Source organism: Leuresthes tenuis, unplaced genomic scaffold (assembly GCF_036924035.1).
Source record: "Leuresthes tenuis unplaced genomic scaffold, fLeuTen1.0.hap1 SCAF_2, whole genome shotgun sequence".
NCBI lineage: Eukaryota > Metazoa > Chordata > Actinopteri > Atheriniformes > Atherinopsidae > Leuresthes > Leuresthes tenuis.
The window spans coordinates 4395232-4410275 of record NW_027325356.1 but is presented as its reverse complement, the minus strand read 5'-3'; the positions used below and the strand labels follow the sequence as shown (position 1 = coordinate 4410275).

Below are 15044 nucleotides of genomic sequence, written 5' to 3'. Positions count from 1 at the left end.
ATATGGAATTTTAAGGGAAAATTTATGAACTCTGACCTGCAGGGATTCTTATTGTACAAGTGTTCCTCACATATAAGCAGTGAGGCATCAGAGTATCTCAAAAATGACTAAAGTATATGCAAATGTAATTAGTCTAATTAGTTTTACTGTTTTACTTGATTGTTTACAGACCTTTACCAGGTTTATCAGCTATAAAGTAATATTCTCTATGATAAAAATGTTTCAGGACAGGATGAAGAACAGGAGGAAAGGGAGAAAGATAAAGAAGACAAGACCCAGACCAGAGAAGGAATACCTTTGGTTTTACTCCTCGTTTTAACTTAATCAACCGAGACTTTCCAGTGAATTGGTTTTTAAGTCGTACTGCTTCGGGGGGGTACATTAAAGACCAGTTCTTAGGTCTTTTGTTGTGTTCATTGTGCTTTTTCTATGAGGCAGAACCACGAGCCTCATTACTCATCGCAGGGTTTTACAGAATTGTTTTAAACTGATCACGCCAGTGTTGTAATGTTTGTGCTTTTAAGTCCTTCGATGTAATGTTTGAGGTCAGAGTTTGGTTCCCAGGAATATTTATTGGGTTTTGAGCAGAGTTGGGTCGTGACCTGGAAGTTGGGAGCTTTGGAAATGGAGGCATGATTTTGAGGAATGTGTTTCAGAGAATGAATAATTGAGTGAAGTTCAAATCCTTCAATGCTTTCAGAGCATTGTTCTTATTGCCATTGTTTGCACATGGATCATTTGATCACAGGTAAATCAGCATATTATGTTTCTGCATTTAGCAGACGCTTTTATCCAAGGAGCTAACGTTAAAGCTAACAATAAGCTACATAGAAGGAAACCACCAGTCAGGCTCTGTCAGAGGTGACGGTGTAGAGATAGAGTGCAGGCTTAGAGGGAAGTGCAGGGTAAGAGATGCTCTCTGTAGAGCTGGGGCTTCAAGAGTTAAAGATAAACAGGGCTACATGTAGCCAGTGGAGCTCAATGAACAGAGGGGTGACGGGTGCTCTTTTTGGCTGAATGAGGACCAGACCAGTAATTTAAATATAATACATATTTTGTTGCAACTCTAAAACATTTCCATCAGGATTATCACATAACCAAACATGTTGATGGAACAAATCCAGCTTGAAAACAGTCCTTCTTGTTGATTTAATGTTTAAATTCAAAGCATCAATCATACATATGAACAAGTTTGTTCTTTTTATAAGTCGCACTATTTCACTTAAACTTGTTTCAGTTGTTCACAAATTATAAATTCCAGCTTCCACACACCAGAAGGTGCAAAAAATTTGCTCAAATAATCAAAATAACTGTTTCTTGCGGTGATAAACAACATTTTTCTGTGAGAGCAGTTACCACCAGTGCAACAGTTTATGTGCTCCTCTGCGACAAAAGGAGAAATCCACCCATATTCTGACAAGCAATTTGAATTTCACAATACTTTTTCCCGTCGTTAAATGGACAAATGTTGAAGACACTGCCAGAGCAGCTGCAACAATGACTGCAAAACAGGTTTAATCAATCTAGATTAATCCAACACAAATGTTAAAAATGACTTGGTTTGATTTGTATTCATTTATTTTGGGACAGAGGAAAGGTGGGAGCGTCCTCATGGTGTAAACCCTAACCACACACCTCTCAAGTCATCTGCTGTTGTTTCAGTGACAGCTTAACATTTTTCCTAACAATGGAAAATGAAATATGGGGGAGTCAGTTGTTCCAGCCAGGCCAGGGGGAAGTTTGATGGGTGTCAGTCTGACAGCAAGACTTACAGTGATGACAGATGGTGCAGCAGCAGAACATGGACAAACCAAGAGGATGGCAGCTAAAAGGAGTGACAATTTCCAAGATAAAATCAGGAGACAAAAACAACCCAGCCATTTATGTATCTAAATGAGCTATGTTTGCCTCAGAGAGCAGGGATTTTCCTCCACATAAATGACATTAATCATAACATTTAACCCAGTCAGTTGTAAGAAAATGAAAATGCAAAGGCAGGAAAAAGTGGGGGCTATGTGGGATAAGGCCTCGGGGCTCTGGCAGGTTAGGACTACAAGGCTCGATGTATAAATACAGACTGGTGCCACTTGTTGAAACGCTGTCATTCATCTTTAAGCTGTGTATATTTGCTCAGCTTAACACCCAGTTTGTCAGACTTTCTGAGAACAATTCAACTCTAGCTTGAAAGACCAAATATGATAAACATTCTTCAACAAAGATGTGGTTCAAAGATCTAATATCAATACGTTGTATTAGCAGTAAATACCTACAAATGATGTGGCTCAGTGAATAACAGTGAAAGAAAACCCTTTGTGCTGTTCGGAGGTATTTTGTGGAACATTTGTTGTAATGGACTTGCTCAGCACTCATGTCAAGCAAGCACACTATTATACCACTTAAGTCCAGCAACAAATCAGTGTCGAACAAAGAACATTTGGCAGTGAAGATGGTTTTGTTGTTAGAGACCAAAGCAGTGGAATAATCAGATGGATGGAGTTAAATGATGGTTTGCGGTTTGGTTCACTTTAAAAGCAATTTAAAGCATTCTGTTTGAATCATTTAAAGGAAAGTCATGACATCTGTGCTTAGCTGTGATCCCTGTATCCATCCATCCATGCAATTTAAAAGGAACCGGAGTTGACAAGCTTTCAAGTGTAATGCAGTAGAAGGCATTTTGGTCAACATTGTGCAGTGATTTGTGTTGATATGGGTCAGTTAGACTTACATTCTGCGGAGAGGAGAAGCAGCCAGGAGCGACAAGCAGCAGAACAAAGGTCAGGACCTGGTACAGAGTCGGCCTCCTAGGGACACGGAGAGAAGCAAACACTGTCAGTTGCCAGGTGACATCACCCTTGTTGTTTTAGACTCCAAGCGCACCCAAACCACAGGAGCAAAGTTGTTACAGCAGAGGAGTTTTAATAGGACGACAAAGCCATGACTTACTCGTTGATAACATCCACAAATAAGCTGAGACACCACAGCAAACCTCTGTGAGCAGGAGCAGAGGTCAAGATTGCCCCCTGTCCAGCAAGTATCATTAATTCTTCCAGCCCAGTCCTCCCACTTACCAACATGGGGTCTAACAAACTCCCACATAAGCTGACAAGAAGGGACCACCTGCCTGACTGGACCCCAACTCTTCACCTCCTGTCCAACTTTTGACCCCCTTATATAAGATCATGTTTGAAAACCTGCTGCGAATGCATGGAGGCTTTTCACTTTATATATAATCTCAATTACAGCTCATCTAAAGCACATTTCTGGCTCTAAAATGCAGTTCAAACATGGTCCGGTTTATAGCTGAAGTATCAATTATTCAAGCTTTTTTTCAGGTGTTTGCAATAAATCTGTTTTTGTATAAATCTGCAAAGATATTTTGTTTGCTGTGATACGAGACAAAGACAGCACACCAAGTCCTAACAGCTGAGAAGCTGATAAATAATGATAAAGCCAGATAAATGTGTGGTGATTAACTCTCTGCCAACTACTTGAAAACCAGTTGCAGCTCTGACTTGATTATAAAATGTTTACAACAAGGAAATGAACCCAACACTTAGCTGAAAAGTGCTGCTCCACATAAAGTAGTTAAGCCAATATTAACAGAGAAAGCTAACTCAGCTTGCTAATGGTACATTAACTGTACTTGTATAGCTTTTCTAGTCTAGCTGACCTCTCAAAGTGCTTCTAACACTACATGCCACATTCACACACACTCATACACCATCGGTAGGCAACGTGGGGTTCAGTGTCTTGCCCAAGGATGCTTTGACATGTGGCCCAGGGAAGCTGGAGTTGAACCACCAACCTTCTGATTGGTGGACGACTGCTCTCCTGAGCTACATCTGCTCTTCCTCTTGAGCTACATCTGCTCTTCCTCCTGATCTACATCGTTTTATATAGTTAGTAATTTTAAAATATAGTTTGAGACGCTACTGTGACTTACTGCTAAAAGACTTTATGTTGGTAAAGAGTTAAATATTCAAATTTTTCTGTCATTTCGCTCAGTATTTACACATAAAAGAGAAATTAAATGCTTTCTGTAAGCAGACAGTGCTTCATAAAGAATACAACATTTCCTCAAAGAGGCGTCTTATTATGGGCGGGGATGAAGTTCACACTACGAACAGAGGCTGGCCTTTAATAATGGTTTAGACCAGGAAGAAAGAAAAAAAAGAAACACGCAGACCTGAGATCGTTTGATGATGAAAAATTTCAGTCGATACCACTTTCATCCAATCAATTCAGTGGTATAACCATCCATCCATTACTTTTGGCTCATCTGAGGTTGGGTCGCATGCTCAATTCATGGAACTATGTGAAAATAGTACATTTCTCCTCCAAATCTTCCTCCAAATCTTCCAAACAAGCCATTTCTAATTGTGCTGTCATGACCTTTAACCTTTAACATGCTAACTGAGGCCTGTAGAGTCTGAGATGGAGCTCTGGGCTTTTTCGCCTTGGGGTGAACTTGCTGGGACGTCCACTCCTGGGAAGACTGACAGCTGTCCTGAATGTTTTCCACTTGTAAACAATCTTTCTCTGTGTAGAATTACTTTGAAATGGCCTTATAACTCCTGTCATTGCTGATGTCTTTCCTCCTTGGCATCGTGTTAACACTGACTAAACTTCTGCTTTTATAGAGGTGCTCACACTTGCCAGTACTTGGCTGGCAGCACTAGTTTGTCATCTACAAGCAAGTCAATATGGGTTTTTATGAGCTAAAATTACACCCTTTAAATACAGTCAGCCACTCAATACATTCAGTTAATCTGGACTGATAGTACTTTGGAAAAAAGCACTGACTTGTTGGTACAGAATAACATTTATTTTCACGTCAACATTGAGTCAAAAACAATTACTGAAGCACCAACAGTGCAACCAGATAAGATCTCTTCACAAACTGTCTCATCTGTCTCCTCCTTTTCCTTCAAACAAACACAGCAGATTCTCTGCTTTTTTTCTCCATCTGACTCATCAAAGGACAAGGGCTTCTTCTGAGAAGTTGTAGTGATTCTCGGAAAATCCCCCTCTTTGATTGCTTCCTGGCACAGCTTTGCTGATAGTTGCACTGTGTCATGCGTTTAAGGGTCTGCTTTGTGATTTTATTAACACTTATTTAGGAAAACTATGCAGGACAGATTGCATTTGGTTAGTTACAGCAGCTCAGTTGTCTCCCCTCCTTTTGTTGTACCCTGCTCTGGCATCTCGTTTCAGTCTATGTCCAGCCTGTCTGTCATTTATCTCTCTCTGCATCTTTTGTCTCTTTTATCTCTCCCCTGGGTCATAAACACAGATCTGATCCAAAGCTTTTGGAGTTAGCTTTTGGCTCAGTCTCAAGTCAGTAAGTTGCCCTGTCCAATTAAACGATACACATCTCCCCCACACTCGACTGAGCAGCCCTGCCCTTCAGAGCCCTCGGCTCACTTCTGGCCTTACATGGAGGAGTTTTTAATCTAAGGAAAAAAGAAGGCTGAGCTGACCAAAACAGGCAAAGTGAACATAAATCAGGACTGAATTAAGAGGCTCGCTCATTTTCACACACACTTTATATCAACCTCAGCTACTGAGACGCATTGCTGTTGGGCGACAGACTAACTCTTAAAAGAAAAAGCTTGGTCACCCCAATCCAGACCTTGGAATCACTAATACGGACCCACCAGAGGATCTCAGGCCATGCTAAGGCTCAACAAAGTTTAATATTCACTGACGTATTCAAGGGCAAGTCCCAAACATGCCTTAGAAGTGACAATTGGAGACTTAAAGTCAATTTAAAATGAATAAAATGCATAAAATGTGGAAATTCTGAAGTCTGAAAAGGTTAAGTTTACTAAAGCATGTATGGAGTGACGTACAGTGGTCAAGCCACAATGTAATAATTGTATATATAACCATTATTACGTTTCTGGGAGACAGTAAGGACCGGATTTTGGATATTCTTCATAACTGAATAAAGCGAGACTGGACAAGTGTTCTGACATACTGAATGAATTATATTTATTATCAGAGATGACGTTAAGATTTCTGCAGCTGGAGGGGAAACACGTGGAGAATAAATTAAGTTGTAAAGAAAGGTTAGAACTTGTAATGTCTAGGCCTTTGATAGTGTAAAGTAGAAGAACATAATCAAATAACCGGATCTGAACCTCATTTAGAGAGAATACAGAAGGGGGCCAAAGAATGAGCCCTGTGGTATTCTTCAAAGTAAGGACTCTGCAGACGATCGGCAGTCGTCACGCCAATGCTAAAAGTTCTACTGCGTTGATAAATAGTAATAAAACCATACTGCAAGAAATGCCAACACATTTTATCAGAAAATTTATAAGAATTTATGGTATGAAAAGTGGCTGTGAGATCAAAGTGGGTTAAAACAGAAGAGCAAACAGTCAGTTGCTACAACGGTTCACTGTAAAAACATCATGTAAATTATTCAGGGACATAAATCACACTAATGGTGTCATTTCTTTATCCACAGTATGTACAAAATGTAACTGTTTCCATTCGTTTTTAGTAAAACGTAGCGTCAAAATACCCATAAAAGGATTTATGGAAACTCCCCTAATGAAGGAAGATCTGATATAACGACCTCCATCGACCTTTGCTCAGCATTTGACATAATTCAGTCAGAGCTGAATAAGAGGAGGGTGAAGTGAAAGACTCCTTGTGGCTCTGCATCCTTTTCAAGCCCTTTTTCTGATCAGGTTTGTGGGGGGGGGGGGGGGGGGGGGGGGTAGAGAAGGAATCAAGCACACTTATTATTTATTAATCTATATTATAATATCCCATTATTTAGCTGGTTTACCAGCAAAGCGTGCAAGTTTGTGCTATTTTTGGTGTAAAACTGGTGTGAGTCATAGAAAAAAACAACAAGTTTTCCAACACAATGATAGTTTAGGCTTCAGGTGTGCACATGAATGTTAGAAACTAAATCTATTTACATAGATGGAATCATTTCTCTCAGTTTCACTCAATCTTCGGCTTCAGTTTTGGAACATGAAAAGCCAGCAGATGTGGTCACTGACTGGTTGGCCCCCTCACTCTAGGGGCCTTTGTAGAGGTGAACTGGGGTCAGTCCGCCTCCTCCTGCTCTCATTAGGACTATAGCAGCACATTAGTGAATAGCTCCAGGACAAGGAGAGGGAAATGGCTTTAATCGACACCAGACTAGCTGTTTATTTTGACTGACATCAAGCACTTGCATGAAATGAAAGACCGAAGGAAACAAAAGTGTGGTCACCCAACAACACTGAGTGAGTCTTATCATCAGGCAGATAACATACAGGATATGACGAAAATCAGAAGATATGTATTTTTACATGGAAAAAACGTCTCACAGCAAATAAGTTAAACTAATTAAAGTTAAAGAGACTCGATGAGGCTTAAACCAGTATTGTATGTCAGTGATCTTCAGGCCGTCAGTCAATACTGCATTAAAAACAGACACGATTCTGCGCTGGAAATCGTTGTGAAGGGATCAGAACACTTTAAAAAAAACCACTGTCAAAAGTTACAATTCAAAAGCAAACTATGAGGGGAAATAATTCAACTACCTGAGAAGTCGCTAGCATCAGCGGCTTCCACAGCAAAGACCGTATACACCCAAAATGGTCCATATACACCCAATGGACCGTATACACACAGACATAGGTTGCATGCAATGTTTTGCATGTTTTTAACAATACTGGAAGTTCTCTGACCGTATGAGTGAGCGAGCAGCTGTTTGCAGCTGTGCTCTGGCCTGCCTCGAAGCCGCACATTGGTGTCCATTGGACAGGTTAGCGATCAGCTGCACATAGATTCATTTTTAGGGATTAATAACAGCTGAAGTGGAACTTTAAGATTGACTCGGACAAAGTAAGAAACGGTCCTGTCATCTAAAGTATCAAGAGTTCAATATATTTTTATCATTTTTCTTAAATTATGGACACAGCATCTTTTGAGCTAAAGATGAAGGGGACCATCGACCTTTCAATAAGCACATTATTTAAAACCAGTAGCTTTAGACCTCCATCTCATCTGCCTGAAGCTGGAAAAGATCAAATTTCTCTTAAGACATAAGAAAAATCATTTTGGGAAAGTCTGGGGATACCAGAATCAGTGTGGGTTACAGGCTTCTGGTTCTTTCTGTATTAATCCTGGCAGGAACACCCTGATCTGGCTCAGTCCGTGTGACGACACAGAAAAACTACCAAATCGCTCCACAAACAGTCTCCATGTGGCTTCACCAGCAGAAGTAAACCCTGCTGCAGCCTCCCCGCCCTCATTTTTAATTCCTCTGTAATGTGGCTAAACACACAAATCTTTACTTAAACACGCCCCGACAGACAGGTAGCTCTCGCATTCCCACCCTGCACAAATAAACAATTGTTCCACGCTGTTATCACGCATTTACATGGAAACTATTACACTCCTCTGGCCCGACTGCATCACAGGTGAGAATGTGTCCTTTGACCTCAAAGAAGGTATGAGTCAGCAGTGAATGAAGATCTCTCCTCGTTATGTGCCTTTATGTGGGATCTCAGACTAAGTGTTTCTATAAGGTGACACACAGTCATCCCCTTTTATAAAAGTCTGCACTCCCACCTTGTTTGGAAAAGCAACACATCGTCCCACTGGGGGCTGGCCTTGACCTCTGACCCTCTCTGAGATTTAGCTGCGACCCACCCAGTGTTTGGGAATTCCTGGTGGAGGGTCTGATGGTTATATGGAGCGCGCCGCTGAATGAACTGACACAACCACGAACAGATGTTCAGTCTGAAGCCTCTGTGGTCAGCTCTGACCCCTGCAACTGTATTGACTATGAATGAGGCAGCAACAATCGGGTGCTCGGTGCCCTCGGTCGGAGTGCATTAACAAAACAAGGCTCTTTGAATTCAAGCGCAGCCTTTTTGTGCCTCAGCAGCTGCTTCACTTGAAGATGCTGTAAAACATTTTAGAGGAAAGAAATTAAATGCCATTGTATGTCTGGGCAAACCAGCCAAAGGATTGTGGTGAATGAAAAACAAACATTGGTTTCATGTTGCTGGACTCAGGCTCTTGCTCATGTATGGTTCCCTTTCCTGTCTTCCCTTTGCTTCACTTCACTTGATTCAGTCTTTCCATGACAGGGAGCACAATCTCGGTACACCATCATACCTCAGGGATTATGAGATTATCTTTTCACAGTCACTTTGACTGGAGCAGAACCTCTAAGGCTACTGCAGTCATAATGTTACAACATGAGACATGTGGAGATGTGCACGTAATTGGTATCGTGATAAGAGACACAACAAACTTAGCAAGACCAAAGTTCTCATTTCATGAGGAAAATAAAGATCTTCTACAATCTTGCACCAGGCACAAGCAAACAGCGAATCCCATCTGTTCACAAAACACCTTAAATTCAAAACTAAATGAGCTTTTTGAAGCTAAAACCCATAAAGTTGCTGGTTTAATGGCAGGTCTAACTGTTCCCAGGCAAAAAGCCAACATGTCCATCAAATTTCATGACAAGTATATTGTGGGGTGTTAAAACATATCATGCTGACACACTAAATGGGTGAAATCACAGCCCTCTGTGGAAATACGGCTCTCAAACAGTAAAGTCCACCATTTTCATCCGGTTTTCTGCAGGGAGACATAAACACGGAGCAGTAAAGTCTTATCTGACTGGACCTTGAAACTGGAGGGTGTCTATCAGTGCCATTGCTGACTGATATAATTATTTTCTCTGAGAGAGAACACAGAGCAGCACACACAAAGCAGTCAAGTTCAGAATGTGGATCAAAGTGACCCAGAGGCACTACTTGGGTGAACAGAGACGGTTTTCACTCAGTATACGATCTGTTCTGTAACTCTGACAGCCGTGTATATGGTCTTCTTAATCTTTGCCTGGATTATTGGCAGTAGGACAGTAGTAGAAACCAGAGAGGAGAGGTTTACCTGTTGAGTACAAAAGGTTGTTGCAAGGGCACCAACAGTCTCTGAGTTGCTTTCAAGTTGAATATTTTACCATTTGAACCCATCACTGTGTGCATCCAACAATATGTTTCTTTGTTTCTGTCAGCCCAGTCTTAACCATGTAATTCTAATGTACTTTGCTTGCTAACATGCGACATAGATTGATTGGAAATGGTGCCATAACTTCTCAGAAATAAGTGCAGAAAGCTACAGATTGTGCATAAGATCTTGGAACACAAAGATGCACAAAGGACACCCACAAAAAGGAGCAGCAGCACATTCTTTCCCAGAGTTGCTAATTGGTAAAAGCTATCTAATCTGCTCGGGATTCAGGGAAATAAAAGTCCTGTTTATTTTCTGCACAGACAACATGAGTGATAGAAAGCTGAAGCATTTTAAGGCGAAAAATATCAGAGTAAAGAGTGAAAATTTTACAGTTCATCAAGCCAGAGGACGTGATAACTTGACTAAAAACTCCTGCTTCATTTCTCATTAAATCATCAGTATGAGCAGTGTCACCACTATCCATTTCAATGCCACATTTAAGACATTACTTCTTTTCATTTAGGATGGAAACGTAATGTCTATGTTAAAGAAATGTTAAGAACTATATCAGAGCTGAATCAAACTAAATTGTTTTGCTTGAAAATGTGTCTGAATCGTCTTATAAAGGAGAGCCTGAGTAACTTTAGTTTGTGCATACTTGGGGCAAAGTTGCACCTGAAATCAAAACCTGCTGTCTAACTATAGGATCAGAAGCTGCACAGCATCTATAGCCCGCATATGGTGGCCATTACAGCACGGGGTCTGTGATGGAACAGAATAATACACTTCTTCTGTTCTCCTCAGTAAAAATGTGGCAAAGTTTTGGATAACCATTTTGACTTTATTTGACGTAACAGTCCTCAGAACATGCTACTGATGTCCACCACCAGCCCTCAAAGTTCACAAATCCGACTGGAAGAAAACGGATTGAAATTCCTCCCTAAAGGAGAGAGTGACATCATTGTGTGTAACACCAAACTGGAGTCCTCGTTTTGAAGCTGTATGCTCAGTGTTCCATGGTAAGTAGATTAAATCTGTTCATGAGGCTGAAGGCTCGATCCCAAACAAACATTCCTCCAAAAAGTTATCAGAGACACAGAAAATGTGCCCTGAGCCAAATCTTCCTCCTCCAGTCTGGTTGACTCCAGTTCAGCTGACTGACAGCCTGCACATTTCTTTGACACATTACACCAAATACAGCCCAGAAAAAAGAAAAAAAGAAAAGCCACACTCTTACTTTATGGGTTAAAAAAGAAGAATGATAATAAGAGCTAGATTTCAGCTTCTCTGCAGTCTGTTGTGGTCTCTGTTGCATGGATGGGATTAGATCAAATATGAGCAGGGTATTTATAGCTAGTGACATTTAGGAGATAAAGGTAGTGTAGCAGGGTGTGTGGAATGTAGAGTCAGGAATTGTAATATCACAGATATGGCAGGAGGATTACCTCACTGGCAGGAAGTAGCCGACAGCAGTCTGGATAAGACTTCTGCCCTGAGAGAAAACATTAAAGCTGCGCAGGACTATCTTAAAGTCAGGTGTTCTATATGCAAAAGTCAAATAATGCATGACGCAAGGGGCCCAAAAATGCAACTTTTCCACCAATAAATCTCAGGAAAATGTTTAAAACTACACCGTTTCCCTCGCATTTCCTCTAATGAAGCAAACCACAGAACAAACAGCTTCCAACAGGGAAAAACTCAAACTGTCCCTGGAATTTATCACCTCCCATACTTCACTGTACTGCAAAAAAAGTTCAAGGCTTTGCAGTTCCTTGCAAGCAAATCACCTCAAGGTAAATATTTGAAGCCACCACATATTTCCTCCCCGAAAAGAAACTCAATCAGAGTACAAACAGCCTCGTACAGTTTTTGGAATTTCTCACCACCCATTAAAGCTGGACTCCTATAAATCATCCGAATTAAATTCCCTGCAACTGCATCAGAGAAAAATATAAAGCCTTTGTCTCACCTGGTCTGTGCTGAGGACATAGTAGATCCGTGTGGGTTAGTTGGACTCGAACAGTGTTACATTCGCCGTCAGGTGCAGTTGTGATCCCGTATCATGATGCGATACGCTGCGTCTCTGACGCACAGTGCATCCCAGCTGCAGGCTGAGCCGACGCGCGGACATCAGACCCCCAAACACCGTCCATGTCCTGCTTTCTCCCAGCGGTTATCTTCGTTCTATTCTCTTCGGGGGAAAAGAAAGACTTTAAAAGGAAGGATTTCTGTGTTTCTTTGCTCTCAGCTGCAGAGCTCGTCCATCCAAACAGCTGTTGATCAGTTCCCAGAACACATCACATCAGATTTGTCATTCGGGACAAGCTGAAAAGGAAAAATATGCATCTTCTGATGGACATTCAGGTGCAACAAGTGAGTTGTTGTTGAAATCAGATCCTCGTCTCTGTCTCCAGCTGTGACCCGCATGCAAATGATTCAAAATGAGACGTAAACTTACTTCCTAAAGTGCATGAAACAGTTTCACTGTCGCCTCCAGGCAGGTGATTTTAAACTCCGGCAGCAGGAATCTCCGGTAGCTGCTCTTTCCCTTCTCTTTATGACCTTCTTCTCAGTCCACAGCACCTCCAGTGTGCTCACAGGGCGGAGAAAGCGACTGATAAGGAGCACAGAGCTCGGGCTGCGCTCCGTTTGTCCTCCGTGCTGTGTGAGTTGTGACGGTGTGTTGTGCGTCCGCCTCTGCTTCCACCTGAGCGCCGCATTCCGGCGATGAACACGCCTCTCTCCTCCAATCACTGCCCAGCAGCTCCTCCGGAGTTATCAGGCTTCACCTTTGTGCTGTCCTGGAGCATGGGTGGGAACAACATTTACAAGGAAATATAATCACAATTTAAAAATGAAATTATGAATCAGCACTTCAGACCCGATTAAACGGATTAAGCGGGTATAGAAAATGGATGAATTTGAAACCTAATAATAAACCATCAGATAGATTCTCCGCGTCTTATCCCCACAGGCAGGAAAAAGATGCTTCCAGAACAGGATTTGGTGATTTCAAATGATGTCACAGATTGGCTTTGATCTTCAAAGTTTACGGCTTTCAGCGGAACATCTGCAGCAGCAGCTGCACACTGCTGTGGTGGTTGGCACTATTACCTCACAGCAAGAGGTTCCTGGTTCAAATCTTGGCTATAGGAAGAAAGTGAATGGACAGATCTGCGGGGGAGACCAGCAATATAATCAAAAAACAAATCAAGGGGAGGTCTTTTGTTCATCCCTGTGTGGAAGCACTTTAACATTTCTGCAGGCTTACTTTCACTTTAAAACTATACTGTATAACTTCATTCTGCTACATCGTTCCTAAACAGACTTGGACAGGCCTGGTGACCATGCCAGGAGGCTTATTCACATCTCAAAGGGTAAATGGTACTCTCACCACATGCATTACATCAGATATCACACACAGGATGCCTCAGTGGCCGATGAATCATGTAAATTACATCTTCAAGCTTCTCCGTTGATCTTTATGCACCCTTTCAAGTACTTTCAAAAGCTTGAATCTTGATTTAACTCCTGTGCTGTTGGATGTCTGTAGGTTGGTGCCCTGCCGAATGACCCTGGTCCTCAAACTCAAACCTTGCTCCGACACTTAGTGACGCATTTTACTCTAAAATCCTTTGGCGATAACCATCAATTGATACACTCAATATCTCCAGAAACAGAGGCACAAACGCAGCCCCACAGCATGATGCAACCTCCACCATGTTTTACTGTATGTCAGCTGTATTCCTCCCTTTGGGCAGGTTGATGCATTGGGATTTCCAGAGAGCTCTACTTTGGTTTCATATATCCATAGAAAATAATCATTACTCTTGCCTTTTTGTGCCTTTCTTTAGGCCGTTGCCCATGAAGCTCCACTTATTTCTGTCACAGTCCATGTTAATGTCACAGTTTATGTTTAATCATCTTGTTTTCAGGTTATGTTCTAGTCACGTTTCTCCCGTCACGTTCGGTTCACTCACATCACCTGCTTCATGGCTCACAGCTGCACCTCATTCACTGATCACTCCCTCCACAGGATTTAGTCTCCTGGTTTCAGTCACTGCAGAATCCTCACTATCCTTTCATACCACAGCCACGATTGTCAAGTCAGGGTTTTTGCCACCATAGCCACAGTATTTTTGGAGTCTTGTTAACCATAGTTATTTATCCATAGTCTTGTCTTGTTTCTTGATCGTTAAGTATTTTTGATCCGGCTCTGCCGCGCTTTGTTTTGCCTTTGCTCCCTGTTCTTGTTTTCGTTGGAATAAACCTTCTTTGGAACTAAAAGAGCTGCATCTGGGTCCTACCTCTCCACCAGTCCCTGACAATTTCAGTGAGCAGCATTTGGTGAAGGCTCTAATCACTATTTCAACCTGCTCTTTCATTCTCAGACCTTTCTCTCTGGCTTTGCTCTAAACACCCCACACTGAGCGTATCTTAATAGTTTTGTGACTAAAACTGCCTCATAGCAGTTAGCAAGACATGAGCAAAGATTTTGATAAATCGAATAAGATTTTAGCTCTTTTTTTAGACGCTGATTCTTACCCCTTGTGTTCGCTTTAATAAAACAAATAATTAGAGAACAGAACTGTGTCTAACTGCTTCATGTCATCCACGCTTTCCTTCATATTCGCTTTACTTCCCCTTTGCTTATATTCTTCCATTATCCATTCACTTCCTCTCGTTTCATCGTCATTCCCACAGCTTCCCCTCCCGGTGTGAGACTCAGTTTCAGCAAGCGTCTACTTCAGGGAGACTTCACCTCACCTACATGTCAGAACACCTCTCTCTGTTAATTACCCCATACCAGCCCTACTTTTTCACAGAAACATCCTTTTGTTTGGTAGCTGTGTGTAACTGTATCCCTCGGGCTTCTACTTTATCTCTCTCTGGTTTTTATATTTGACATGCTCTACCCCCTTTGAGCAGGTTCGGTTTCACAGTCTGTGATGTACGAGGCAGCAAGACGAAGGCCATCTCCAGTTTCCTGCCCCTCTTAGCAGGAACTTAAAGGATAGGGAAGGTGCAGCGACCACTTGGCCTTTCTGTGAACTCAGAGCCCT

At 41.8% G+C, this 15044-nt stretch overlaps 1 protein-coding gene across 3 annotated transcripts in view; it reads right to left on the bottom strand.

The window, feature by feature from the left end:
- The window catches only part of adamtsl5 (ADAMTS like 5), a 37970-nt gene extending 25064 nt beyond the window's left edge, over positions 1-12906 (bottom strand). Inside the window, exons 1-3 of one of the 3 annotated variants that reach the window (XM_072379939.1) lie at positions 12430-12906; positions 11951-12165; positions 2726-2801 (exon numbers count right to left, since the gene is read on the bottom strand). In XM_072379939.1, coding sequence (XP_072236040.1) covers positions 2726-2801; positions 11951-11970 — 96 coding nt within the window. In that variant the 5' untranslated portion in view covers positions 11971-12165; positions 12430-12906. Of the gene's footprint in view, positions 1-2725; positions 2802-11950; positions 12307-12429 lie in introns of all 3 variants that reach the window. The other 2 variants (XM_072379938.1, XM_072379940.1) reach the window with 2 other exon arrangements.
- Positions 12907-15044: the final 2138 nt, after the last annotated feature.